At 51.1% G+C, this 27,392-nt stretch overlaps 2 protein-coding genes across 8 annotated transcripts in view; one reads left to right on the top strand and one right to left on the bottom strand.

Moving 5' to 3' along the window:
- Positions 1 to 651: 651 nt before the first annotated feature.
- Positions 652 to 12,676, bottom strand: MFAP5 (microfibril associated protein 5). 2 transcript variants are annotated; one of them, XM_040596471.1, is made up of 10 exons: positions 12,476 to 12,676; positions 12,004 to 12,130; positions 11,552 to 11,614; positions 8,763 to 8,810; positions 7,596 to 7,631; positions 5,923 to 5,958; positions 5,105 to 5,140; positions 4,276 to 4,363; positions 3,774 to 3,847; positions 652 to 3,208 (listed from the first exon to the last, which is right to left on the bottom strand). In XM_040596471.1, exons 3-10 carry the CDS (start codon positions 11,610 to 11,612, stop codon positions 3,087 to 3,089), a joined length of 501 nt encoding a protein of 166 aa, XP_040452405.1. In that variant the 5' UTR covers positions 11,613 to 11,614; positions 12,004 to 12,130; positions 12,476 to 12,676; the 3' UTR covers positions 652 to 3,086. The 2 variants fall into 2 exon arrangements, with proteins under 2 accessions (XP_040452405.1, XP_040452406.1); XM_040596472.1 differs by having other exon boundaries at positions 12,571 to 12,630.
- Positions 12,677 to 25,881: 13,205 nt separating this feature from the next.
- RIMKLB (ribosomal modification protein rimK like family member B) overlaps positions 25,882 to 27,392 on the top strand; it is a 58,352-nt gene continuing 56,841 nt past the window's right edge. For 4 of the 6 annotated variants that reach the window (XM_040596348.1, XM_040596350.1, XM_040596349.1 and 1 more), the window contains exon 1: positions 25,882 to 26,413. The gene's annotated coding sequence lies outside the window, so the exon portion shown is untranslated. The remainder of the gene's footprint in view (positions 26,414 to 27,392) is intronic. The other 2 variants (XM_040596351.1, XM_040596352.1) reach the window with 1 other exon arrangement.

Below are 27,392 nucleotides of genomic sequence, written 5' to 3' on the forward strand. Positions count from 1 at the left end.
ATGCAGACTTGACTGCTTGCACATGAAGACACTGCCTAGTCCCCCCTGCTCTGACTGCTCCATCTTTTTGACCGAAATCTGCACAGTCAGTGCCGGATAAATCTACGCAAGTCAGGAATTCAATGAAAGAGAATTTTCCCCATTCCTTTTGACCTAATGTGCGATGTGTAATGTAGTCTTTCCGTTATTCCCATTACTGAGTTACATGGCTCTAGCAAACAAATTCTTCTTTGCTTACGGTCTGATTTTTCACAGCTCTTCTCTTCTTTCACCCATCTTACCATTTTACCTGGAGATGGTAATTCTCTACCGGCAAGCCATGGCGCACACACGGTGAAAAGATGTGTTCTCAGTGCAAATCTCATGGGCTGGGGGGAGTTATCCCTGTGTTCAGCAGCTGTCAACTGTCAGGAGAATCTAGCACAGCTATCCACGGGAAAAAATAGCTGAATTTCTGTATCCCTAGGAAAAAGAATTAACTCCCACGAAGCCCTGTGATTCACGAGTGAAGGGAGGGTGGCAACAGAGGACTGGCTAGCCGGGAGCGAAGAGGTCTAAATGCAGATTTGGGCTGGAGTCAAGTCTCCCCACAAATGTGGAGGAAATACAGCTAAAGACAAATAAACCCAAACACATGAGAGTTGCCAAGAATAACAGGAAATAAATTTTCTTTTAATATTTTTGTGTGCATTATATGGACTCTAGCATTAAAACAGTGTTCTCCTGGAGAGGGGCACCTCTTCCTGTCCCTGCTGAAAGCAAGCAACAGGAGGGCTTCTAACCATTCTCCAAACTGTATGAATGTTAAATTTCTATATACTGTACAGTAGCTATGTTATACAGTTATATATCTATATTATATCAGCTTACATTCAACTCTAAATACAGAGTGGAGACTTGACCTAGCCCAGTTTCCAAGAGCTCCTTCTCCATCTCATCTCCATCCCACCTTCCTCCATGCAGGCAAAATCCACAGGCATCCCAGCACAGAAGTCAGTGGCTGCCAGTGGCTTGAATGTCTTTGAGATCAAGCTCTCAGTGCTCTCCTCTCCACAGAAATGTGCACACTCAGTACAGAGAAACTCCTCCTCCCTCCCTACTCTCGTGAACCTCTGGAGTACTCAAGAGGAGCATCACCCTCTGTGTAGGGGTGCAATGCCCCTGTCTGTAGGACGAAATTCCAGTCACTGCATAACTTGGAATTCTTTCTCCTATATGCTGGATTAATATAGAGATTTAGCCCATCTGTGCCCGGTTTTGACCTTTTATGGAACAATTCTGTGTCTGCACAGGGCACCTTCCCCCACACACAAGATGTAACCAGCTTCTTGCTGCATACAGCAGAAATCCCAGTCCTGAGGACAGGCTCCTGCCTCATTGTTTTGCTCTTTTTTTTTTGGAGATGTCTCTGGGCAGCAAGCTGTCCCCGGTACTGTGTGACCCCGGCTCTGTGCAGCAGGCCAGTGCTCCTGCAAGGCGGAATGGTACTCAGCTCAGCAACACAGTACGTGATGTGACAGGGCTGAATGCCTGCTCCAGCAGACTGGCTCTCTGTCAGTTGGAACAATGCTTAGAGATCCTAGGGACAGGGTCTTGCTGATCTTCTGTTGCAGTGAGCTAAACTGCTCAGCACCGCTGGCCCACAGAATCGTGTCACTAACAGTCACACAGAGCGATTAACACACTTCAGATTGCCCCTCCCCACTCACCCTACCCAGTCTCATAGTGAAAACTGCCCATACACCTCAAAATGTTCTCCATGTATCTGGAAAACAAAGTTCTCGAGCAGACCACAGACATCCAGTGCTACCAGACTGAATTCTTTTCCCCAGGTTGGCCTGCCTTTATAAGCACTTATACCTGCAGATTCATTTACCTCCCCACCAGCACCTGGCTCTGTGCAGGTCAGCACAGCCAGAGAACCTTTAGGAAAACCCAGCGATCCCAGATAATGATTCTTCTCCCACATCCTATTCCAGTTTGTGACTTCCTTCTGCTTTGCACAGGAGCTCCTGGGTCAGGAGGTAGGAACTCAAGTGGAGACATTAAAAGCAGGCTCAGCAACTGGAGAATGTGGAGGTAGCCAGACCAAGACAAGTCACCAGGACAACCTAATTCATTGCAAGTTCCCAGTACTGCGAGGACATACACAGAGGTTCTTTGGGGGCTTCCTTGGCCTTGGGAGCGGAGGCAGCCATACTTACTGCTCCCTGGAACTTGCCTGAAATGGGCACCAAGAGATTTCTTCAATGGGAAGGGAGGGACAGAACAGGGGAGAGGAGAGGAGAGGAGGCAGAGGAAGAGGCAGCACTCTGTTCCAATGTAATCTTTTGAGAAAAATATAATGCCATATGAAATCCAGAATTCCTCCTTTTGGTAGCAGTTGTGTGCGAGGGAGGCAATGGGCTTGAGACAAAGAGCTTCCCAGAGGTAGTTATAAATGATCTGCTGCCACACAGGGACAATGAGGTTTGCCTTCGGTTGAGGACAGCTCATCTCCCAGTTCTGTCACTTCTCCGAGGCCAGCAGACATGGGAGAAGGCTGTGCTATCACACAGCAAACTCAGTGGCTCAGGAGGACCAGAGAGGCTCAGGCTGATCAACCATATCCAAACTCATACTGATGCCATGAAAGAAACCCAGGCCAGGAGCCCTGTGGCAAAAAGGTCTGCACGTCTGCACTCCTTCACACGAGATGCAGTTTAGGGCATCTGTACTGCTGGAGAGGGCTACAACCTGTCCCCACGTCTGCCTCTCTGCGGGGGCAAAGCAAGAAAAGATGCAGCACATTTATAAGGACCTCTGGGAAATGAGCAGTTCATGGCCTGCCAAACAAGAGTTTGAGAGAAAAAAGGGGAGCATCCCACATCCTCAGCAACAGATTTAGAAGATGACACCAGCCACCACGACAGACTAGCAGAGAGGGGACTCTGTACTGCAGCACCTGAAGAAGAGGATGTGGGGGAAGGCAAAGAAGCAAGGAAATGGTGGGGAAATCACAAACAAGAAGGACTTGTCTTGGGTTATAGGTAGTGGATGATGATTTCTCTTCTCTCCCTTCCTTTTTCTCTCCTACTGTTGGTAGCTCACAGAGCATCAGGCCTTCTGCGTTGCTGCTCCAGAAGTTGCCTGCAAGGGAGATGCAGGGGTTGCCCAGATCGGCGGAGACGTCGAGAAGGAAGGCCAGCCAGCTGGCGACAGATCTCATCTGAAGACATAGCAGACACACACAGGTTGACAGATCATCAAAGCTTTCTTCAAATTCTTCACTACTAAAATAGTTAGAGCTACATCCTTCACTACATCTACCAACTGTTGGAACTGCTGAATCCTTATATACATGAGGCAAGTGAGCAAGTCCTTAGGCTTTCAGAAATTTCCTTCTGGCTTTATTCATGTTATACATGAATTTATACATATTAAAATCACCCGTATTTTGCTGCAATAAAGACTGGATCCTTTTTCTATTCATGAACAGAAATATCAAGAGTTACTCTTTAACCTCAAAGAGTTATGGTTTGGGTTGGGGCTAGCAGAGCATGGTCAAGACCGAGGAAGGCAGAGTGCTGATAATTCTTGGTAGTACAGTATCTACTTCCCAGTGTTTTTTATGGCATGCATACTGGATGCAAGGCTGCACTGCATTAGAGCTCCCCCAGACGAAGTCCAGGGAAACCACTGCGTATGGATTGGTGTTGGGTAATTAGTTAGCTTGGGGACTCTTATCAGATGGCTGCAGCTATTCTTCCAGGCTAGCCTGTGCTATCACTCACCTTGCATGACTTCATTCTCCTTGCAGACAATGCGAGAGCACACCTCCTTGTTTATTATGTACATGCGACGCACACTGAGGGATCACCAGGTATGTGCCAAGGACACGACAGGCACAGACACCCAAAGAAACAAAAAAAGGATACAGGCAATAAACATGTGCCTCACTGGTGAGGAGGCAAGTCCTAAATTTTTAGAATTACTTAGTCTAGAATAAAACTGTTGTCAACAGAACAGTAATCTTTGTCAAGACTTCATGAAACGGTCAAATACCTTAAATGTGGATTACAATATAGGGCACACTGCAGCTTCTTAGTGCTGCACAGTAATAGTTATTGTGCTGGTTTAATTAATCACCCTAAAAGGACACTCTGAGGATAGGATTCATCTCACCAGCTGATTCTCTGAGGGAATTTCTAGTCTTTAAAAGAAACAATTACTGAACTGGACATGCTGTTGCTGGAGAGTTTTTAGGGCTTTTCTTAGGGACTGCTCGTTTCTTACCTTGTAACACAGAGATAGCTTATACACTGCTTTACTGGTTTGTGAACAGAGTACAGGCGTGTGCAAGGGAACTTTTCTTCACGACAATCTGGAAACAGACACACACACACACACAGAGGTGCGATCCAGCATCGTTGACAGGTGCCCTCATTCTGGCACACACATAACTTCTTCACTAGGTACTGCCTCCCAGGCTTCTAGGGAAGGCCCCATGCCTCTATTTTCCACTCTCTTGTGAGAGATGAGGATGGTTTAAAGAAGGAGAAAATAAGGCAGACATTTCTGATCCCCTTGCCTCATAAAACAAAAGCAAGGGGAAGTAGATTGAATAGCAAAACAAGCCCACTGGGAATCCTGAACACAGAGTACTGGGACCCTCAACATATGCTGTCAAGGGGAAAGACACAAATAAACAAAATGTAAATTGTAGTTGCATGTTTAAGACATGTGTTTCTTACTAGATCTGCAATCTCACACTTCAGGACACAAATCTAGTTCCTTTCTTTTCTGGACAATCAACCCCGTAGCTAACTTTGATGGGTATTCTTGCATTTCCTTCTGAAACGCCAGATCTTGGCCACTGACAACGACAGAATATTGACCCAGTGTATCTGGTCTGGTGATCTGCCAGCTCCTCCCAGGCATGCCACCCAGCGGAAGACTTCAGCTTCCACTACTGTCATTCTCCAGGACTTCTAACTCAAGCAACAGGGTGAAGGGAATTTTCCAGGAGACAAAGCTCAGTGCTCAGCCAGCACCTCCCTGAAGAGGTAACAGGGTGGGTGAAAGTGGGTCTGGGAGGTGGTGGAGGCAGCAAACATCAACGTACCTGATGAAGCCGTTGTAGTTTCGCTGTCAGACTGAACTGGAAGACAGAAGATAGCAAAGTTAGTGTGATTTACCATGATTCCATCCCAGACATCAGCTTACTTAAAACAAGTAACTGGAGAGCTCTTTCAAGAGCCCTCCACTGTAACTTCTAATGTGGAAGATTTCATTGTTACCAACATAAAACCGTAAGAGAAGGTACAAATATGAACCTAGTGCCAGCTACCCAGCCAACAATGCTAAAAATCTGTCCAAACTTTACTATAAAGCATTACCACTACTGTTCAAAATTACACTGTAAGGGCATCTTGGCTTATAATTCAAAAGATTGGGTAAATGTATTTATTTGTGCTAAATACCGTCCATCTAGACAAGAAGTGAAGGAGCCTGTGACTGCCTCTTTCTAAGGAACAGTGACTCCTTTAAGAAACAGCATCCCCAGATCACTGGTTCTTTAATGTCCCTGACAAAGGGTCAAAAGGAAGTTGGTTTATCATTCCCTCTGATAAAGCAACCCACCTGTACCACAGTAAACCAGTACATTTTGTTATTTACCCAGTGACAAGCTGGAAAGGAACTCAGAGGACCGACTGTCAGGCACAAGTTCTCATCAACAGTGATAGAGGACTTCTGCTCACATGCCATAGTGTCAGTCAGAAGGATAGGCAAAACACATGGGTGTAGAGAGGAGTCGTCTTTTGGGCATCAGGGCTGTGGTTAGGGGCAGTCAGGGATGGCAGGGCTGTCTGTGCCAGGGACTAGGCAAGGAGAGGGAAGGGGGTTCCACAACATTTGACTGTGAACTAAGAATAAACTCACCAGGACTAAGAAGTACAGGTGGTGTGACAGCTGCAGCTGGAAAAAGAGAAGATGTTCTGAAAGATCTTAATTTGAGTTTTCAACATCTTTCCCCCTCCTACAGTCCTGCCGATGGCTCACCACTCCTGACCAGTAGCCATTCCACATCTGGTTCGTAGACAACGCTAGTTGCAAAGTTGTTATCATCTGACTTGTCAGAGTAACTGCAGGCTTTCCCTGTGAATATGCTGCGTGTCCTAGGGCTGATAGGATGCTGTAGAGCAGAGATGGGTCCCACAGCACGTCCTTTGTAAAGGCTTTCTTCTTAATCCCTCAACAATTAGTGTTTTGAAGCCAAAGTCCGCTGTAAAGGCTTCACATATAGTCTTTTCAGGTTTAGATGTCGGTTAGCCACTGCCAGTTTGGTCTGTACACCAACTCTTATCTACCCTCCTACAGACTGTCAGGTCTCACACACTGAACGCAAGACTGACATGGGTTGCTTTCACCTCCCACTCCCATCAGGAAGATCATGCACCTTGCATATACAATACCGTGCCTCCACTTTTCTCCTCCAGTGCTGTCCCATGACAACTGGCCAGCTTGACCCACAATACTCTATAGCCAGCTGACGAGCAGAGTTCCAGGGCAGAGGAGAGACTCTGGAACTGCTGCGCTGGAGAACAGGGCACCGCTCTTGGATGAGCTCTCCTACACAGCACATCTCCCAGAGACAGCCAAGCGTTGCTATCTCTCCTTTATCATTTGAACCACATCACTGACTGCCCTGCCTGGTCCCCTCGCCTCAGAGGAATGTATCTGAGAGACTTCCACAGCTGAGAGAGAAACCATTGCCCAGGCCAGTGGTGCCGGATTCAAAACAGGACTCCTACAGAAAAAGTACGGAGGCTCTTTCTTGAGCCTCTGGCCCTCTCCTCCATTGCCCACTGAGCCTGGCAGGATTACTCTGTCTTGTAAGTGCCTACACTCCTATCAGCTCCGCATCCTTCCCCTGGGGCTGTCTGCACAGCAAGACTTGGCTCTCAGGAGGCATATTGCATGCTCTAAGTGCTGTCTTCCCAAGTGTCCTCCATTTACCCTACTTTTCACATACATTTTGCTGCCCCCCAGTGACATAGCTGCGGGCACTGCGGGGAAGACAGTACTAAAAGAACAGTATTTCCACCTCCCCATCATCCCACCACTGCTCAGTTTGCTTTATTACAGTTTTTTCAGGGGGGGTTGCCACCTCTGTCTCCTGAATGCTCAAGCATAGCTGCTAGCTGTCAGCACACACCCATGCAACCGGTGCCACAGTGCTGCCCAGTTAACGGGTGAACCCGACCAGCTTTTCTCCCTTGTCATTTAGCCTCTTCCTTCCTGCAACCTTCTCTGGAAGCCCAGGCTGCGTGAGCTTTGGATTTCATGGCTTCCTGCAGTGTAAATAGCTTCAGAGAGCCCTGGTACACCAGGTGAGATCAGCGTTTTCTTGGAGAACAGACAATTAAGCCGCCCTAAATTCATCTCCCTGCACGGAGCACAGAAAGGACTCCCAGATAGCCATAAATGCTGAAAGAACACTACTACTTGTCAACAGTGGGGGAGTTTCTGAGCATAATGCATAATTTCTGAGTTTATGTAGGCAGCAGTAAAGGGGAAAAGAAGCCTGGAGATGCCAAGACATTGGAGCTTACCGGAGGTGCCGATAAGAGAGTCGGTGCTAATTTCACCTGGAAAAGAGAGAACGTCCTTGAGAGAGCTTGTCTTTACTTTGTGGTCCCTTATATAGCTAGCTTGAATTAACTTGGCTGCCACGGTATGCTCATGAGACAGTGGGATCCAATCCAGTAAATATATAAATAAACACAGTACCCCCATCCCACCCATATCCATCCCCCTTTTCAGTGACTGGCCTGAGACTGGATTTCTTAGTGCACATTGCATCATCCCTTACTGAACTCTGGATTCACATTCTGATTTCTCAGATATGGCCACTGTGGGCATCTCAATGAGAAAGATGAATCTGAAACAAAGGCACTGATGGCTCCTGCAGCAGTAGGACAGACAGCTGAGGCACCCCTGCAGAGGAGGGAGGCAACTCCAGAACTTGCCCTTGACTGCAGAAATGCATCAGCAGATGAGATTCTTTGAAAGGCAACCGATGGCAAAGCTGGAGTAGGCGTGATAGAGGGAAGTGTGAAGGAAAGGGAAGCTTGGCGGACATGTTTCAGGCTGGCTTCTGAACAGTTTTCCAGGAAGTCCCAGGTATTACACATGACAGGATCACAGCTGCAAGATGTCTCATGGTTTAACCACGGGCTTAAGTCTGGAGAAAAGGCAGACCCTTGTGGCTCTTCTGGGTGCTGAAGCATGATGCAAACATACATTCATTTTATCTTATTGTGCCACAGAAATGGAAGAAGGTCCAGAGGGCTAAAGCAATTCACCCTCAGCAACACAGCCAGTATGAAGACCAGTCAATATCCTTTCTCAGTGGCCTCACTGCTAAAGCATCATGCCATTTGTGCACCCTTTTTCTTGGGATTTTCCTTAGCAGTGGTAGAGTTCCCGAACCATCTCACATCTGAGGAGTTATCAGCTCTCCCAGAATCCTGTGAACATAACTTCATGCACTTGAGCTAAGTGTTCAGGACCCCAGCACTAGTGAATTATTTGTAAAGAACACACAACACTTAGCAGGTTGTCTTGGAGGTCTTATTTAATCTTCACTGAAAGGCAAGCTCACAAGGTCAGAGGCAAGGAAAGAAAGAACAGCATTTTCAACTAAACAGGCTGTAACTCCACAGGACTGCTGGGTCACATGAACAGTACTTAGCACATTGCACGCCTGTAATACTTACCAGTTGCACTTTCCAGTTCTTGTCCATTGACCACCCATGGAAACCAGTCTGCAAGAGAAGAGGGGAGTGAGGAAAGGACAGAGAGAGGGATTTCTATAGTCTGCAGGCTTTATGAAATTTTTGAGATGTTTATCTGTCCGGGAGACACACACCCCCCCTGCTGGAGAGACAGATGCTGTCCTCTCTCCGCCTCAGCCTCCACTGCTGGCTGGGTTTGTTCTTTGAAGACTTGTGGATCCAGCGGGTCCTGATCCTACCCCTGCTGCTTCCATAGGGTCAAAGGCACAGGGGCAAGATAGTAAATACCTCCAGATCTGCTACCAGACTTTGCATTTCTGAAACCCCATTTGATGCATTTCAAAAATAAATTGCACATTGCCTCCCTGCTCTGGAAGTTGGTCAAAATCCTACCTCTATTTTATAAAAGAGGAAACTGAGTCACAGAAATAATTTGCTTGGGGTCACAGATTGAGTCATTGCCACATTAAGAAACAGACCACAGGTTCTGTAGCTCCTTAGGCTAGTAATCATCTGGTTCGTCATCCTGCCTGGCTACGGAGCATAAAGCAGATCTTTCCCCTCAGCCCCTGGGCACACTGGAGAGGGAGAATGATGAAGGCTTGGCTGTGCATGCTGTGTGGAAGAGAAGAAATTGAAACTGAGCTAGAATCTTCATTTGTCCAAATATAAAGGGTGAGAGAGCTGCTTCCTACAGCAGGCAGGAATAGGAAAATATTTCCTGCTAGCCACAGAGGAGGGAAATGTCTGCATAACTGGGGTGGGATGAAGGAAGGAGTTGGCAGGAAAAACCTAGTGATCTGGGGCACTGCAGGGATGTGTGCAGGACCAGCCCAAAAAACAGTACACCCTGCTACGTCTTACAAACTCAGCCTTTAGCCTTCTGTTCTTAATGAGAGCACTGCATGGGTAAAAACTACCAGGTCTGGATCTTTTGTCTTAGCTCTTCCTCATTCCAAGAGCAGTTACTTGCAAGCTGCAGAGGCACTCTTGGGACCCCTACATAATCCTACTCTGCAGCTTTACAAGAGTCACTGGACCCTGCTGTTCCCTTCCCCACCCAGCTGCCACCAAGGGCTCAGTTGCTGGCAATTGACCCAGGGAGAGCCAGACATACATAATAACTTCAGTGCACAATATAGCGCAGCCCAAAACTTTCCCTGTTCTGCCTAATCTCTTGATGGAACAAGCAGAGGAGAAAAAAATATATTGTACACTTTCTCACTTGTTTCTCGTACAAAAGGAAGGACACAAATTCTGAAACCATTGCAGAGGCCAGCGGTGCCAGATTTGAAACAGAAGTCATATGGAAAAAGAAGAGAGGCTCTCCTCCTTTTTCCTAACATTGGCAAGTCAGCTGTTAACTAGCTTTTTTCTTTTCCTCCCCTCCCTAGGAGATAACTGGAAAACCGGTCCAACTCTAAAACAACAGGACACAAGTGAAGTGAAGCCTCTGCATACAAGGAGAGACAAAAGAGGTGGCTTTCTTACCCAATTCTCAATCACTTCAATCTGTATTTGCTACGGTACCCAAATCACATACTTTATGAACGACTGGATTTTATTGTCCAAGTTGCAATAAATTAATCCTTGAGGTCCAAACCTGCAGCCCGAATTCACCTTATCAGTAGCGTACCGAAAACCAAGAGACAATGAAAGACCGGCTGGTATTCCTGTTATTTTCCAAGTCAAAACAAAAAAAACCCAAAACCCAGAAATGCTAAAACAAAATACACAAAAGTAACAAAAATTCCTTTCAGCCCTCCTTCACGCATCAAAAACCCCACAGCCTTTTATTTCTGCCTCTAATTTTGTAGACCACCTACAAGCTCATCTCTTGGATGCCTCAACTCCCTGCCTCACAGTCACAAACATGACATCCTCTATAGTGCACCTTTTACAGGAAAAAGTGCCACTGGGAGCAGAATCAGGCTTCAGCATGAGGGTAGGACCGAGGAGAGTAGATTGAAATAACCTTATATGAATGTGGTAGGTGCAGTCATCTGTCTTCTGCATACAGTCCTTCCTGGGCAAAGCTTTTTCCATTGACTTCTGCTGTCTGTGCTGAGTCTTCTGACTACAACATCTGCTGCTGCACTCTTGTTTCGGCTTTTTTTTTTTGCGTTTTGTTTTTTTTTTTTAAAAACAAATTTGATCCCACCTGAATTTTTGCCAAAGTAACTCCAAGCAAACAAAGACATGGAACAACAAAACAGAACAACAACAAGAAAACCAGAGTGGTTTGAACTACAGAGGTTAGGTTTCTCAAAACAGCTATACAAAAACCTACAAAACCTCCCGGCAGCTGAGTGGCCTGGAATGGGGCCACTCCAGCAGGAACCGCTAGTGACAGCAAATATTTCACAACTGTGACAGAACAAGTTTTACAGAGCACTGGGAAATGCTCCGCAGATATGCAAACGCAGGTGGTATGGCAATCTACAGTAAGCACAAACCACAGCTCACCCCCTTTCTCAACTCAGCCTGGCTGTTTTGCTTACCCAAACATCCCTGCAGTGGAAGCTGTGGACCTCTGCCTCTTGCAGCTCCCAGTACTTACTGGAAAGTGGACACATAGGAACCAGTCCCCAATTCCTAAGCAGTTCCTCACAACCCTGTAACCACCTTGCCTTTCCTGTCTGGTCCTTCTCCCTTCACTGTCCATCTACATGTCTCTGTCTTTCTCCTTAGGTCATGGCACATGAGCCTGCATAGGAAACTCCACAGGGCTGGGGTGGAGAAGAAATCCTCCCCTTGGCATAAGGACTCACCAGCTGGGGACAAGGAGAGTGCTAAGAGACACAACAGTATACAGGCTCCAGAGGTCTTCATCCCTGTGGAGTAGAGAAGAGAGGAGTCAGAGGAAAGCTAAGGCAGGACGAGTGATACCCTCCCCTGTAACTCTTTTCTTGATGCCTCCATTTCCCTCTCAAGACTACTTAGTCTTTCCAGCTTCTCTCCCACCTGTCTCCCTCCTTATCTGGCCAGTTTTCCAGGTGTTCCTGAAAAATTATGGAGTGGACTTATAGCTCCATCTGCTTTCTTTCTCTCTTCACCTTCTCTCTCCGGTCTCCATCTCTTTTCTTACCCAGGTGGCTAAGCCCCACTCCACGCACACACCCCACATGCAAAGCAAAGTCTCCCCTTGTTATCTCCCTCCACTCTCTACTTTTCAATTATCTTGGGGAGCACTGAGAGAACAGACAGGGTCCCCATCACTTACTGCAGCCCTCGGTCTCCACTCCCTTCGGCAGCAGAGCTCTGTCTCTCCCCCTCAGTGGTCCCCCCCACTTTGGCTATTGGGTAAATCACAGGCAGCCACACCCAGAACATGTTCTACTTCTGGTTGTCTTCAAAATACGAATTTTGGGAAGGGGAGGGAAAGAAAAAAAAGAGGAAAAGGAGAAGCCAGTGAGATGGTGGGACGTGCTGTCATCATGCATCTGGAATGAGGGGGGGGGGGGAGCGAGGAGCAGCAGCCCACACCCTCATTCCAGAGTTTATTATCCTCCCAAGGGAGCCCGCCCCTCCCGTTCCCCCAGGATGGCCCAGCACCAGGCAGGGATTCTTGTGACCACGTTACACGTCGGTGCCCCGTTTCGCAGCCCCTCTTCTCCCTCTCCCGCCGCCCCCCCCCTCAGCCCCGCTCCCCGCTCGGCCGCCCCCCCCCGCCGCGGCCCGCCCGCCCCTCGCACCCCTCTGCCTCAACCAGGCGCTGGGGAGGCCGGGCCGGGCTCCCGCCTCCCCCGGCTTCTCCCCCGCGCTGTCCCGCGCCGGCCGCACGGCCCACCCGGCACGCCCCGCAAGCGGGGCCGCCACGGCCGCCGGGTCCCGCCGCGGGGCCGGCCGGGGGTGCAGGCGGCCCGGGCCCCGGGGAGCCCCTCACGGGCAGCGGGGAGGGGGCGAGCGGCGGCACCGGCGCCCCGCCGGCCGCGGGCAGATGGCGGGCTGGCGGGCAGCCAATCGGCTGGCAGCGACCGTGATGACATCACCCCGCTGCCCCGCGCCGGGGGGGGCGGGGGGAGGCTGGCGCCTCCCGGCGGGCTCGGGCTGGGGCTGGGAAAGGGGGTAGGATGGGGATGAGGATTGGGGTGGGGAGGGGATAGGGGGGGAGGGCATGGGGATCGTGATCAACTGGGGATTAGGGATGGGGTAGGGGTAGGGGTGGGGATTGTGATCAGGTGGGGATAGGGATGGGGTGGGGATGGGGATCGGTGGGGGTGGGGATGGGAATGGGGATCAGGGTGGGGATATAGATTGGGATTGGGATCGGTTGGGGATGGGATGGGGATGGGGCTCCCCCCGGGACCTGGCTCGTGTGCAGGGGGGCAGGGAACAGGCACAGGGGGACTGGCTCCATTCTGCAAAGCTGTTGCCGTTCTGGCCAGTCTGAGAAAGGCAGGGAACAGGGAAAATGTGTGTGTGTGAAGAAAAAAAAAAAAAACAAACTAGGAAAATGGGAGAGACAAACTGAGAAAGGAAGGATGAGCTCTGACCCTCACTGCCATCCTTTAGGCTCCCTTGTGCCTCCAAGCATGCTGCATGTTGGGAGCGAGGGTCTCAGAAGCAAACCCATCAGCCCGGCTGGAACAGCCACTCTCCCCCAACAGTCCCACGATCCCCGTGTCCTGGTGCTTTCTCAGAGAATTTCCTTCTCTTTGCTGCTTCTGGAATTACTCCTCTGGGTCTGAGGAGGCACTGGCTGGACAGTGCCCCTTGTATGAGCTTCAAGGCACAATCTCAGCCCTGAAGCCAAGGAAAAAGCTAGGAAACAAACCAAGCTCCCCCCCCTCATACAGCAATGAGAGATAGAAAACTGGTAGAGGAAAGCTGTGTCCCCTAAGGCTTATCCTGGTAGCTAGGGATAAGCCTTAGGGCTTTTGTTTGTTCTCAACAAATTGCAGACTAGGAATAAAATCCTATAATGCCTTGTACACAGTTACGAAGGAAATCCTCACCATGTCCTCGCTGCCACAACAGAGCCAGGAGAGAGTTACATGCATGTGACTTAACTGAAGCCACCACTTCTTACCTAATAGTGGCTGAGCATCAGTTGTGGCAAGAGAAACGATGGAACGACTGCTCCTTCTCATTTCTGGTCCTCCCAAGGCTTGTGGTGGAAGCAAGGACTGGTGGTGGGCTGTACCAGCAGAGGGGTAAGAGAGGATGGGGAAAGCTAGGCATTTCCCTGCTCACCAGGGCAGCCCTCTGGACCCAAGCACCATCACTCTGTTTCACTGGAGTGAGACACCACCATTCCCACTTCCAGGGACTGGCTAAAACTCAAGTCTACCGAAGATGCTCAGAAGGTGATGAAACAACCAAAAGAAAGTGATGGAAGTTATAACCCCACCCCAGTTTGAGGAATCCTCTCAGATCATCAGCCTCTTCTGGAAGTCCACATAGCTGTAGGTTTGGGCTACACCTTTACACACAGCTTGGTTTGGGTTTTGGTTTTCTCTGTGCTTCTGTGCTGTCATTCAAACCTCTGTTACTGCTTAACTGGATAACTAAAATATTTCAAAAATGTTGTGAGTTTTGAACACATCTATTTTGGAAAGTCTCATTGATGCCAAATGTTTTGCTCTAACAATGTGTTGGTATACCAGCATCTCTCACAGAGTGCAGGATTCACCTCTAGTCCTGGGCAAGGTTTCTTCTCATTGCTTTTGAGCTTTAAATCCTTTTTTCAAACTGGACAACTACGTCCTCCTCCAGCTGCTCAGTGCGGGTAGACCACTTGTCCGCTTGTCCCGTCTGGAGAGATCGGTGCGGATGAGAGGGATGCTCCTGGCGATGGAATCGCTGGCTGGGAAGCAGTTCAGTATTTTATATAGCAGACAAACAGCAGTGAAATAACTGGAGGCATCCTGCTGCTCTTGCTCGCTGCGGACACCGGATGGAGCTGCAGCACACCGGCGTGCCAAGCCCCACTTCTCCTCTTGCAGTCCGAGAAATGTGGCTTGTGCCTGCAGGCCTGGCTCTGCGATGAAGGCTCTCCTCAGCTCTCCTGTCCGTCCAGTCTGCTGGATCCACAACTACTTAGCCATTTTGCTTTTTGAGACAGCAAATAATCTTGGGTTCCCCCCTCCCCCCCCCCCATCCTTGCCCCATGACATTGACAAAGATAGTTGGACATCCCTCACGGCTGGGAGATAGGAATAATTAATGTCCTTCTGCACTCCCGTTCTCATTTACGGTGCTGTCTTCTGCTTTGCATGCAGCCGGTCTTCTCCAGCAGAAGGTATCTTGGGGACAGCTGCAGCAGATGACTCAAGGTGAAGCACTCTTCCCTCTAAAAAGTCAGGTGTTGGTGCCACAATGTGGTGTGGAGAACTGCCGCAGTAAGTAGCGTGGGTGACTCATAAAGGAAACACTTCCATAAGTATATTCCCTTAAGCTGCACTGACCCCAGTGCCTGTAGGTGTTTACATAAGATCAAAAGTAGGGACAGTGATTCAGCAAAAAGTTCTCTTCCTTCCAAGTTGCTACCAATCCCACTATGTTAGCAGGGATGCTATAGCGATAGGTAGCACAGTGTTTTAGATGAGATGCAAACTCAGCCTTCCTGGAAATTAAAATCTCCTGGTGCATTTCACTCCAGAGATTACTGCATCTCAGCAGACAGGTAAGTGATCCTGGGGCATACTATTGTAAAAGTCTTGGTGAGGCATTTAAATGCCTGCTGATTTCTTTCCCTCTCTCTGTTGCCCTGGGCCTTCACACATCCTCATGGTAACTGGGCATTAAGTTACATGAGTGATGAGAAATTAATGAACTGCTGTAAGATGTTTGAATGTATCATGTCAATAATGCAGCACTGCTGATCATGTGAGTTGGGGCTGAAATTAATTTTCTTGGGACCCACACTGCTGCTGGGCTCCATTAATACCTAAGTTCTGACGCTATCCTGCAGTCGCTCCACTGGTGTTACTGAGGTTGTCAGTGGGAAGGGACATGAAATCAAGGCCTGATCCATCTGTCCCCAGTTTTGGGAGGTTCACATCTGACTTTGTATCCAACCCCTTGTAGAAGTGCAAACACTGCAAAGTACAGGAGCCTGGACACAATTCACCTCTTTTTGACTGATGGTCACGCTTTGTGTTGTCCCATCTACAAGAGTAAGGAATACGTCACCGCTTTGTTTCCAATCAACAAGCCAATGCTTAGAGGGCAGGCAGTCTTGCAGTCACAAAATACCCTAAGGGAGTCTGTGAAACTCTAATACCTGCTCAGCTCCTTCAAATCAGTTCAACATTTGGGAAGAGCAGGAGAAGAGGCAGTTGGTGAGCTCTTTGCTGTTTGGTTGGTGAACTGGCCACACGCTTCAGGCTTCTCATGACCAAGAAGGCTAAAGTGAGAAGTCAGGACCTTCCTTCTTCCCTTGCTGTGCTTTGTGGTTTCCTTCTCTGCTCTTTCTGTAGTTCTTACTATCACAAACATCCTTCCTTTCTGGTCCTTTGTCCTGTCTCCCGGTCGATTCTTCTTGGCTGTTTCACATGTCCCTCAGCACTCCTCTCTCTCCAAGCAGCTGAGCTCAGACTTCTCTCAGGGCGCTTGTTCCAAGACCACTCTCTCAGGGAGACAGGTAACACTTTAAGCCTAACAAATATATAAATTCCTCCTGTAAGCCCAGTTAAATGACTTTGGACCACACAGAAACACCACCTTGAATTCAACTGGCGCAAGTTTTCCATACAGACGAGTCTGAGGCCACAAGTCAAATGCCAGTAAAGACATGATGGATTCCTCTTCCCCTGCTCCCATCTCTTCTGGACATCACAAGCCCTGGAGCAAAGTCAGCAGAACGAATCCTCCTGTTGCAGCATGGCAATTGTGCACCAGAGCGGTAATGAGAGCTGACTAAAGACACCACTGCTAGGAAGCAGAGGGGTGTCCTACACCTATGTGGAGTCCCTCACCAGAGCTGGTCCAGTGGAGATCAAGTCACAGCTGAGCTCTTCAAACAATACAGTTATCTGTCTCACTTGAGGTCCAGCCTTTTGTACCATTTTATTGTCTTTTAGTAGCCCTCCAAAGTGGAACAGATTTTGGTAGTTTTGTCTACCCTAACAGTGCAAACCCAAGAGTGGTGCCCCCCGAGCCCTCCCTCCAAGCAGACCAGCTTCAAAAATCACACCCTGAAGGCGCTGCTCCAACATTTAACAGTGCAGTGCTGAGGTGTGTGTCTCCCTGAGATCCTCACACAGCTTCGCAAGTCCAGTAGTGGAGCTACGGAGAGTACTGGATATTACGAGATGTGATGAAATCGGAACAGCTTGCAGCGCCTGAACTGGGCATGCCCTTTTGATTAAAAGTGGAATCAGACAGAGGTAGGTGTACAGGTGCCTGTGCAGAGGAGATGTTTCATGTGCACATAGAGAGACTGGGAGCAGGAATACCAATTAAAAATTATATAAAATCAGTATATTATATTAAAAAATAGGATACCCCACAAGCTTTTAAACATAATCAGGGAAGGGTGCAAACATGGCAACTGTAAAAGTGATTTGCTTTAAGTTCTGTAACATTTAGAAAAAGATCTGTTGTCAACGCCTTTTTTAAACTGGCCATATTCAAAATACACAAACTGTTGAAGTCCTCAGTATCAGTACTGACAGCACTTACCCTGCTTCTGAAAGGATGTAAGAAAGGAGAATGGCAATGGCACAGAGCAGAAGGAATGCAAATGATGCTACTTGTTAGCAGACAAATTGATAAGAGTTTATATTATGGGGAAAATGAGGAAGCATCACCTTTCAGGTTTTTATCCTTCTATTTACTGTACCTTCACAGGGACTGTAAAGGCTAACTTATCTTTTAAACACTTGTTTGTATTTTATTCTACAGTTAACATTACAGGAATTTGAAGAAAGATTTTGGTCATTACCGCAACTGCATTGATACAAATCACCGTGTCCTCTGTAGGTACAGCTGACTTCAACCATATCACTTGAATTTTCTTCTGACCTTCCCCATGTATAGTCACTGTTCTGACTTGATGGCAGACCTAAATAAAGGCAAGCAATGTGCATGAAAATCTGTCCTAATGTCGTTAGCTCACCTTGGTTTCAAAGAGATGAAAACAGCACCAAATGTAACCATTCTGCATAAATGTAAACACCACCTTTACAAGATGCCTGTAAAAGGGCAACAACGCTGGTAGCTGAAAACCCTAATTTGGTATTATTCTAATAATTTCTTGCCTCTGTCCATCAATCCAGCTGCCCTGATTCGTATCTTTTTATGCAAAAAGACTTCAATTACTCATCCATTATTTCCTCATTTGTAATTGTTCTTAGAGTAAAAACACTCTGGAATTTCATTTGCATGCAGCTGTATAGATTATTTGCATTCAAATCAAAGCACGCTGGGTTTGCTTGTTAAAATATCGAAATGTTATTTCATTGTACCAACCTAGCCTCTTCAGCAAGGCTCCTTTGGCTATTTGTTGTATCATCCTTGAGTTTTTCTTGCCATGCCTGCCATCTCAGGTTTCTCTGATTTAATTCTTGGGGTTTTCTGCTGTTTTCTTTTTCCAGCAGCTAATATTTTTTCTCTCTCTCTTCATTTCTGTATTTCTTCCTCTATTTCTCTTGTCTTTTGTGTATGTCTTTTTCTACACCACCCCCACCCCCCAAAGAGCTCTTTCTCCCAGTTTTTCTCTCTGTACAAGCTTTTCTGACTCTGGCTTTCTCTCTGTCTCCCTGGTTTCCTTTCAGTCACCTTCACTGGAATGTTGGCAGAAACATTTTTTTCTTTGAAAACAAAGAGACTAAATAAGTAAATGAATAAACAAAATAGCTGGAAGCAGACGGGAGGTTTCAGTTCCAGAAGGGTCTGCATTCTGCGAGCTTTTCGCACTCCTTAGCAAAGGAGGAGACAGTTGCACTCCCTGCTCACCCCCACCCAACCTCACAGGGAGCCAGGCTTCCCCCTCCCCTGGCGTGAGGACCTTGGCTGGGAGTGATGGATTGCACTGCAGTGAGGGCTGGGAGCCCTGCAGGGAGTGGAGGGGGAGGGCTGGGGAAGGGAGGAGACACGCTGCCAGCGTCAGGACAGGAAGGATGAGAAGAGAGGAGGGGGGAGTGGAAAATGGGGAAGGGGAGGGCATGCCTTTCTGCAGGCTGCACCGTTCGGAGCAGACGGGGAGCCCAGGTCTGAGGGAGGCAGAAGGCGGTGTGGGCAAAACTGTCACTGGGCGGCGGGGGAGGCAGACTGGGAAATGGGAAATGGGGAAGAGGGAAAGGGAGGAGGGAAAGTCAGGGCTAAAGAAAGTGAAGCTTAGGTTGTACAGCAGCGACAAAAGGATGCAACTCTTGCCATCCGAATGTCTTTGGAGCTGTAACAGAGGAGGCAACGTCGGAGACGTAGAAACACTCAAAAGGTCAAACAAGGCATATTGCAAACCCTGCCGAAACGTCCTTTCGTTGCACGCCGAAGGGTGGTCACCGTGTGACCTTCGGACAGTAGCGAGGTACCTCTGTACCGCGGGCGCTGCTGGTGCTGGTAAGCGTGCTGGCAGCGGCTGGCGGCAGAGCCTTATTGCCTGGTGGATTTTGGCAAGAGGGATGTGTCCTTTTGCCTGGGCACTGTGAGGAATGCAGATGACCTCCGCACTGCACCAATTACAAGTGCTGAAACATTCCTTGTCATTGTTGCCTTTCATGCTTCTCTTCTTCTTTATTAATATATATTTCTCCATCTGTTCCTTAGTCACTGCCCAGATTTTTCTCCATTTCTCGTTTCCATCCAGCCTCCTTTCTCCAATACACCTTCCAGCATTATCTTCCACCCTCTCTCCCTCTCCCCTTCTGCGGACCTCCCCCTGCCCACCCCCAGGCTTCCCTCCCTGGTGGCTGACCGCGATGCCAGCGCCGCGCTCCGGGGCCCCGGGCCGGGCCGGGCGGCGGGCAGGGGCTTGGCGAGCACCGGAGGCGGGTGCAGGGGGTGAGGGGCTGGGGGAGGATGGGGAGCGGGGGGGTGGGTGGGTGGGGGTGCGGGGGGGGGGCGTGCGTGCAGACAGCCATGCAATCAGACTGCAGGAGGCTGTCCCGCCCCTGCAACTTCTCAGAGACCTCCCCCCCTCCATCCAGGTTCCTCTCTCACCCCCCTCTGGTTATCGCTGCCTCATCCCCCCCCCCGCATCGCACTGCACCAGCTGCAGTTTCCAGCTACACTGACCTAGTTCTGGCCTCCCTGCAAGGCACCTCCATCCCCCTCCTCCCTTAGCACCTGGCTGCAGGAGGAGGGAAGGGTCCCTCGCACTGCAGGGAGCCCCCTGAGCACTGCTCCCATAACGGGGAGACCCCAATTTGAGATGCAGGCACCCACCCCTTAATCCCCTCCATCGGTTTAAGGTAGGCAAGCGGGCCCTGGGTGTATAACCACGCTTGCTGGTGGCAAGAGGGTGCATCAGATCAAGAAACCGCTCCCCACGAACGAGAAAAGCCTTCAAAAAAGATTCCCCGCAACACCGTCTCATCACTGGGGGAACAGAACTGCCGGTCACAGGAGAGCACCAACGCGACTGGGAGAAGCTCAGGGACATTTAACCTGTCTGAAGGTCTTTAGCAGGGCAGATGTTTATCAGTCTTAATGCAGCAAAGTGCCTGCGAGGTACAGCCACCCTGTGGTTGCATCAGACCCTTCCCAACAGCCACTGAAATCCTAAGTCACCACTGCAACAGCATTCATCAACAGACAATGGCGAAAGAGACAGAAAAGGGCAGAACAGGAGTCAAAAAGAGGGAAAGGGTCAGGAAACAAAAGCAGGCAAACAGAAAAGGGAAAGGAACTTTCTCAAGATGGTAAAGGAAAAATGTGGCAAGAAAAACTGCTGGAGAAGGGGCCAGCCAGCAGAAAAGGCGAAGCAGAAGGGAGATACAGAAAGAAGGAAGCGCTTCCCTTCCAAATTACTATTTCCATCAAAAGCACATTTTTTCTTTTGTCCAGCTCCTCAGCACAGTTCCCCATTTCCCTGCATCCATAACTGCAACTTAGCCGGGAGAAATGCACTCCTGCCTTCGGGAACTGGGAGCTGCTGGTTATATACCAGCCTTCCTCTGAAGCCTACCAGCTGCTATTCATCCATCCCTTTGTTTCTGTTTGTAACTCTGCCCGCCCGAGCTTCTTTGTGTCTCTCGGTTCTCAAACTGTGCCCAGAATAAGGATAGCAGCAGCCTCTGACCTTCCCCGAAGTTACCCATTCAGTGAGATGCGGGCTCTCCTCCCTGCTGTCCCCAAACGGGGGCTGCCTGGCAGAGGTCCTGCAACGCCCCTGCGAGCCCCCTCCCTCCGGCAGGCCCGTGCCCCGAGCCTCGGCAGCCCTGCAGGGAACGCGGGGGCTCCTGCTCCTGCCACCCCCCACCCGCCCGGACTCCCCATTTTGTCCCCCCATTTACACCAAACGCGCTACTGTCCGCCCCCGCAGCCCGCTCGCCCCCTCCCCACCGCCCGGCACAGGAGACGGCCGGCCGTGCCCACTGCCCGCAGCGCCCCGGCGGGCCCCGCGCCAGTTCGCGTCCTCCGCCCCGGGGCACTGCCCGAGCCCGGCCGCCGCGGACGGGACGGCGGCGCGGCGCGGTGCGGCAGGGCGGCCCGGCCGGCTGCAGAGACCCCGCCGCCGGTTCCAGCCGGCTGCCGCCGGGCGCGGGCCGCCGCAGGCGGGGCTGAGCGCCACGGCCCCGCCGCCGCCCCGCCCGGCCGCGCGCGCCGCCCGCCCCGCTCCGCCCCGCCCCGCCTGCCCGCGGCGGCGCGCTTCCACGCGCCCGCGAGCACGCGCATGCGCGCCCTCACCCCACCCGCGCGACTGCGGGTGGCCGCGCCGCACGTGCGGGCGGGCTGCGGGGGCGAGGCCGGGGCCGCGCCCTCCCGCCAGGGCCCCTCTGCTGCCCCTCGCCCCCTCCGTGCGCCCGCCGGGCAGCGGCCGGTCCCCGCTCGGGGGGGCTGCGGCAGGGCGGGGGGGCAGGGGGCGGGGGGCGGCGGACGGGGCTCTGTTCCAAGGCAGCGGTGGGTTCGGTGCGGCGAGGTGCTTGCAGCCGGGTGGGTCGCACGTGCGGGGACCCACGGGCGAGCTGGGGTGCCGCTCCCCGCGGGCGGTGGCGACTGCGGCGGCGTGGTGAGGCTGGAGGAGTGCGTGGCGCTGGGTCAGAACCCTTCTGGGGCTGAGCCAGGGAAGCCTGGGACCTCCTGCAGACCCCCTGAGCTGGGGGCCCGCGGTGTGGGCTGGGGGCCCTCCATTTTCTGCTGCCTTAGGATAGTTTATTCAGAACAGGAGTTACAGTAACAGCCAATGAGAAACTGAGGTCATATGAAATCAAAGATGATTTTGCACCGTTTTGCTTAGTCCACATTCCACATAGTGTGGAACAAAAATGACACGGCCATTTCCTCGTTGAGACGCAAAACACAGAAATTGTTTCCCTCCATGGGACCATCTGTGTTCATATGTGAACCCAAGCATTCATGTGTGAACACAGGCATTTACCTTGCCTTACATTTTTTATTTATTATTCAGTCACCCAAGTGGGAAGCAGAAACATGACTGTGAGACTTCGCTGACCGAACGAGCAGCTCCTGCAGGCACAGGCAGCACAAGGGCAGCAAATCGGTGTGAGTGATTAGGCTCAGCAACATTTGCAGACTGGACTTTCCACCATTTTTCCATCACAAGCTCGTACACCCAGCCAGAGACAGTATATGAAATGTTCTGCTGTGAATAACGGAGTAATGTCCTGCAGACTGTGGCTTCAGGACTAAACAGCTGGTTTGCATTTTTAGTGAACGCGGTGACAAAAGATGTTTCATGGAATCAACCATGAAATCAGATTTTGCATACATTAAGGCTTTGGACCAGTCCTTACATTATGCATTTCTGAGTGCATGGGAAAAATCTCAAAAGAAAGGTGCCAGGAATGTTTAGTGTTCGGAGGCGTCTATTCTTTGCTGATACTACAATTATATTTCTTCCCTAAAGGATGAAACTCGGTGCTGTGGACCATTGATGCTGAAGGCACTAGCCAATGTTCTCCTTGCGCTATCAAATAGTGACAATTTTGTCCTGAGAACAGATTTATAGGGGACAGGAGAGACCTCACCTTCACTGGCAAAAAAGAATAGAGAGAAGAAAAAAACTCTCTTGCCTAATTCTAGGGGAGTATAGCATCTACATCCAACTCGGCTGCAGTGGCAACTCTTTAAAAAGAACTTAAAAGCTTCTGCAGCCGTGGGCGTGTCCTGAGCAAGAAATGTACGCTTCCTCCCACTCCAGCTTTTTAAGAAATAGCAAAAGACTTTCAGGACTTGGTCCAGACTGACCCAAGTTTCTAGATGACGGGAAATGTTTCTAAAGAAACAGATTACAATGCAACCCGCTCTTTCAGCTGCCCCCTGTCATGGCTCTCACTTCCATACTCCCAGGTTTGTTCGGGCAAAGTTTGACAAACTACCAACTCTGGCAGCTCAAGCAGCAGTAATAAAAGGGATACAAGGCAACGCTTTGTATGCGAGAGAGCTAGGAAGGCAAACACTTGTCAGTGGAAGAAATTGGTGCTGATAATCCTAAAACCCAGCTGAAATATCCCAAGTGGTAAAAGACACAGATCAAACATCTTACTGTCACTGTGCTGAGTGTCTTTCCTGTACTTGTAGAATGACTTCATCCCCGATGTCTTATAACCAAATGCATATTTGTATGGCCAAAAAGCTATGTTACTGAATTTCCCAGCTGTGCAGTTGTCTTCTTTCCACAAACTGCTAACCCTGTTTGGGAGGTGGAAGCACCTGCCTTACAGCTTGCCTGCTTACGGAAACATAAAAGAAAAAAAGCTTGCTATTATTATAACACTGTAGTTTTAGCTATGTAAATGAAAAAAAGCCTGCTATTATTATAGCACTGTAGTTACAGCAATGTAAATCCTAATGCGGGCATTTTCTTTCCTCTTATCTACCTTAAAACTTTATACTATCTTAAAAACAGCGTACGTGAATCCAGAAGAATTCTTACTCGGAAACGCATGTGCGTGCTAGATGACATGCAGTGGTTGCGCTTCAGTGGAGCGGTGATACCACAGCAGCTTTCCAGCAGTGAATTCGCTGCATAAACAAGGCTGTGCACCTCACAACCTGAAATTACAACTTCTGGGAAGTGTGGACGTGATGCACGTAGGAACTCTGTTCCAGAAGGTTCAGAACGCAGAAGGAAGGTAATGTTTTGTTACTGTCCAAGTAACAAAAATACTGCCCGGCATTTTGGTGTTGTTTAGATATTTATTTACCTGCTGGGCCTTGCTTTCAATTGCTCCTGCTCGTGAGTGGTACTTCCAGCTGGCATTAAAGTGAGTGGTAGTGTATTTTCCCCCAAACTGTTGCACAGAGTTGGGCGGATGGGAACCTGGAATCCAGAAGTGGTCTCTTGTTTTCAGCCGTGAGAAGCTAGAAGTTTTGGCGAGCAACCCAAGCAGACAGGAGAGCATCAGATGGCGCCTGGGTAAAGGGGGATTTTGGCCGTTGATGTAATCTGTGAGGTAGCCTCACCTCATGAGGCAAATAGTTTTCAGAAGGGCTGAATCACACCTGAGGTTTGGGGGGTCGGACCCAGATTTTGCAGAACCGACTGAACAACATCCCTACCCGGTCTGGTCAATCTCAGAAACGCTCCGTGAGGTTTGCGTTACGAGTATTTAGCTATCAGTTATAACTTTGCAGAAGGTCTACCAAAGGTGGAACACGCGATACGATGGTACCTCATTCTGCAGTATGAATGCATAAACATTGCAGCAGGTTTTAGGGCATCCTGTCCTGTAATATATAGGTTAGTACTGTGGGAACGAGTCCCATTGTGTCAGTTAAATACCGGGGGTACCGCATGAAATGTTTGGGTGGCACATCTTTATCCTTGCAGCCGCAGGTGTTAGAGCCTGGCTGAAATGGCTCCCCACGTGTAGAAGAACGACATGGGGGAGGCGAGGGGTGTGCAGAGCGTCTGTCGTTCAGGTGGGAGAAGCCAGCTGGTTCGGGCGTCACTGCCATGTGCCTGAGAGGCAGAAGAAAGCAGGTCAGATGGTTACACACGTGACAGGGTGGGTGTTTGGGGGTATTGGGCATGACCAAATGGGTACATCCCGCAAAGCTAGGAGCATAAACCAGGTTGCTGAGGAGCAGACGTGGTGTCCCCTGGGGTGCAGGCTGCAGGCACGGTGTCTGGGGGCTCTGAGGGTCAGTGAGGAGGAAGCTCAGGACAAAAAATCAGGACAAAGTGGGATGTGCAGCTAATACAAGGTAAAACAAAAAGGGTGCGGTGTGGGGGAAAACAGGTAGGTGAGTCACAGAAACCGATAAACAAGGTGTGCTGGTTAATACACGGGATGTGTCATGCTCGTCTGTTGCCAACAGTTATTATTTTAGAGAAATGACAGCAGCGAGGGATGATGCAGCCCCGGCTGCAGGCTGGGTTTGTCAGGCACGTGACCGTGAGTGGCAGGTGCTGTGTGGGACGTGTCACACCTTCATCTGTCACACGAAGGACAACTGTTCTGGCCTTGCGTGCCATGTACCAACAGCAGCAGCGATGAGCGCGACACCGTCACATGCTGCGCTGTGCCACGGCATGCTGCTGCTGCCGGTCACCTGTGGCAGCGGGACAGGGTCTGCACCCGCGAGTGGGGAGCTAGGGCCACACGGTGCCAGGCCGGGCTGCAGGAGGCGGCGGGCGGGCATGCCATGCTGCCCTCTGCGCCGGCTCCCGCCCCAGCCCGGGCTCTGCCCCGGCGGCGGGGGACGCTTAACCGGCGCCCCTGGCAAGGGCAGCCGGAGGGGGGCAGGGGCGGGAGGTCCCCCCGTTGACCGGGCTGGCCGCAGGGGGTGCGTGGCGCCGCTGCCCGGCCCCGGCCCGCACGCCTTCGCGCCCCCGGGCGTTGGGCGGGAGCGCGCCACCGCCCTCGCGCGCTTCCCCGCGCCTGCCCCACCCCGGCGGCGGGCGCCCCGCCTCGCGCCCCCCCCCCAGCGGGCGCCAGCACCGCCCGGCCGTTAGCGCCGCCGCTTCAGTCGGGCGGCGGGAGCGAGCGCGGGAGGAGGCGGCGGCGCCCGCGCTGTGGCTGGAGCGGCGGCCGCGGGGGGGCGGGGGTCTCGGTGCAGGGAACAGCCGGCCTCCTCGCCCCAGCCGCGGGAGGAGGGACACCGAGGAGGGGGGAAAGGGGGGGGCCGCCGAGCGGAGCGTCGTGTCGCGTCGCCCGCTCCCCTTTAGGACCGCGCACGCCGGCGGGGAGGAAGGGGCGAGTCTCCCCGGAGCCTTCGTCGCCCCGCGGCTTCCCTTCCTAGGCCCGGTGCCGGCGGGGGCGGGGGGGGCGCCGGCGGGGCGCGCGGACCCCCGTGGCTCCCCTCAGGCTGGGGCTCGGCGGTGCCCGGGGCGGGTGAGATGTCGGGCTGAGCGGGTGCGAGCCCGGGGGTGGGGTCCGCCGTGCCCGGGGGTGGGGGTGGGGGGGGGCGTCGGGACCGTCCCCTCAGCCGTCCCGCCCCGCCGCCGCGCTGCCCATGGTGATTGTGCATCCCCGCGCGCGGAGCGGGGCAGCAGCGCTCCAGCTGCCGGCGCCTTCCCGCCGCGCCCGCGCGGGCCGGCCAGCCGGGGCGCCCAGGTGGGTGGCGGCCGCGGCCGCTTCGGGGGCGGGCAGCGGCGGCCGCCGGTTGTGCGCGGAGGGCGGGTGCGGGGGGGAACGGGGACGGGGCGCGACCGGGCGCCGCTGCTGCCGGGCGGCGGGTGGCCGCGCTCCCGCCTCGCCCCGCGCGCCGCGGGCGGGTCGCGCTCGGGGTTCGTGCTGCGTGCGCGTGGCGGGGGCTGCCTCGCGCCCTGCGCACACCCGGGCTCGTGTGCTGTGCGAGCCGCCCCGAAACGGGGTGGAAAAGGCGCTCTCGCGCGCGTGAATGCGAAAAATCTGCGCTTGTTGGGGGCAGTTTTTCACGTGATGTAGGGGTGTGTGTGCCTGTCGTTGAGTCTTGCAACGAAATCTTTCAATTAGGTTTCTACTCTTTTGTTTTCTGATGTTTAACGAGCTAATTGCATATTGGTGACTTAACTGCCTAGAATCTACCGGGGGCTAGGTTTACAAAGTGTGCGACTGTTAATCTTTAACTCCATCATTAAAGTAAGCATCCTCTAGACGTGTTATTTTGGGTTTGGGGTTTTTTTTTTGGGGGGTGATCTTTTTCGGTCACCTTTTATAAACGACTGTGTTCAGTGGCAGAGTGGGGTCTAATGCATGGGAGTATATTTGCTTCTGATCTGAAACACACTTTACTCCAGTCTCTTCATCTGAATGCTGAATGTTATACTGGGGGAGGGGTTTAAAGACACAAATAAATAGGAATAGCTTTCATAGGTTTTAAAACTCAATGTCTTCAAATGTTCACATGTAGGTACAGATTTATGTTTCCTTTGAATGCACGTTTTTGAGTAAAAGAACAAACTGCTTGCTCAACCTGTTCCCCCCCCCCCCCCCTTAAAATAGGTTTCTGTGTTAGTATGTTTCTGTGAATTTCTTGAAGTTGCACATTTCCCCTAATTGTGTTCATCCCATCTTGTTCTTCTGGCTTTGCTTACTGCCTTGTATGGTACCT

Source organism: Falco naumanni, chromosome 5 (assembly GCF_017639655.2).
Source record: "Falco naumanni isolate bFalNau1 chromosome 5, bFalNau1.pat, whole genome shotgun sequence".
NCBI lineage: Eukaryota > Metazoa > Chordata > Aves > Falconiformes > Falconidae > Falco > Falco naumanni.

Coding starts and splice junctions, on each gene's coding strand:
- MFAP5 (XM_040596471.1), bottom strand. CDS start 11,612: ATGAAGACCTCTGGAGCCTGTATACTGTTGTGTCTCTTAGCACTCTCC. Junction 7,632..8,762: donor AGAACTGGAAAGTGCAACTG/GTAAGTATTACA, acceptor TCTCTTTTCCAG/GTGAAATTAGCACCGACTCT. Junction 5,141..5,922: donor ACCTGTACTTCTTAGTCCTG/GTGAGTTTATTC, acceptor TCTGTCTTCCAG/TTCAGTCTGACAGCGAAACT.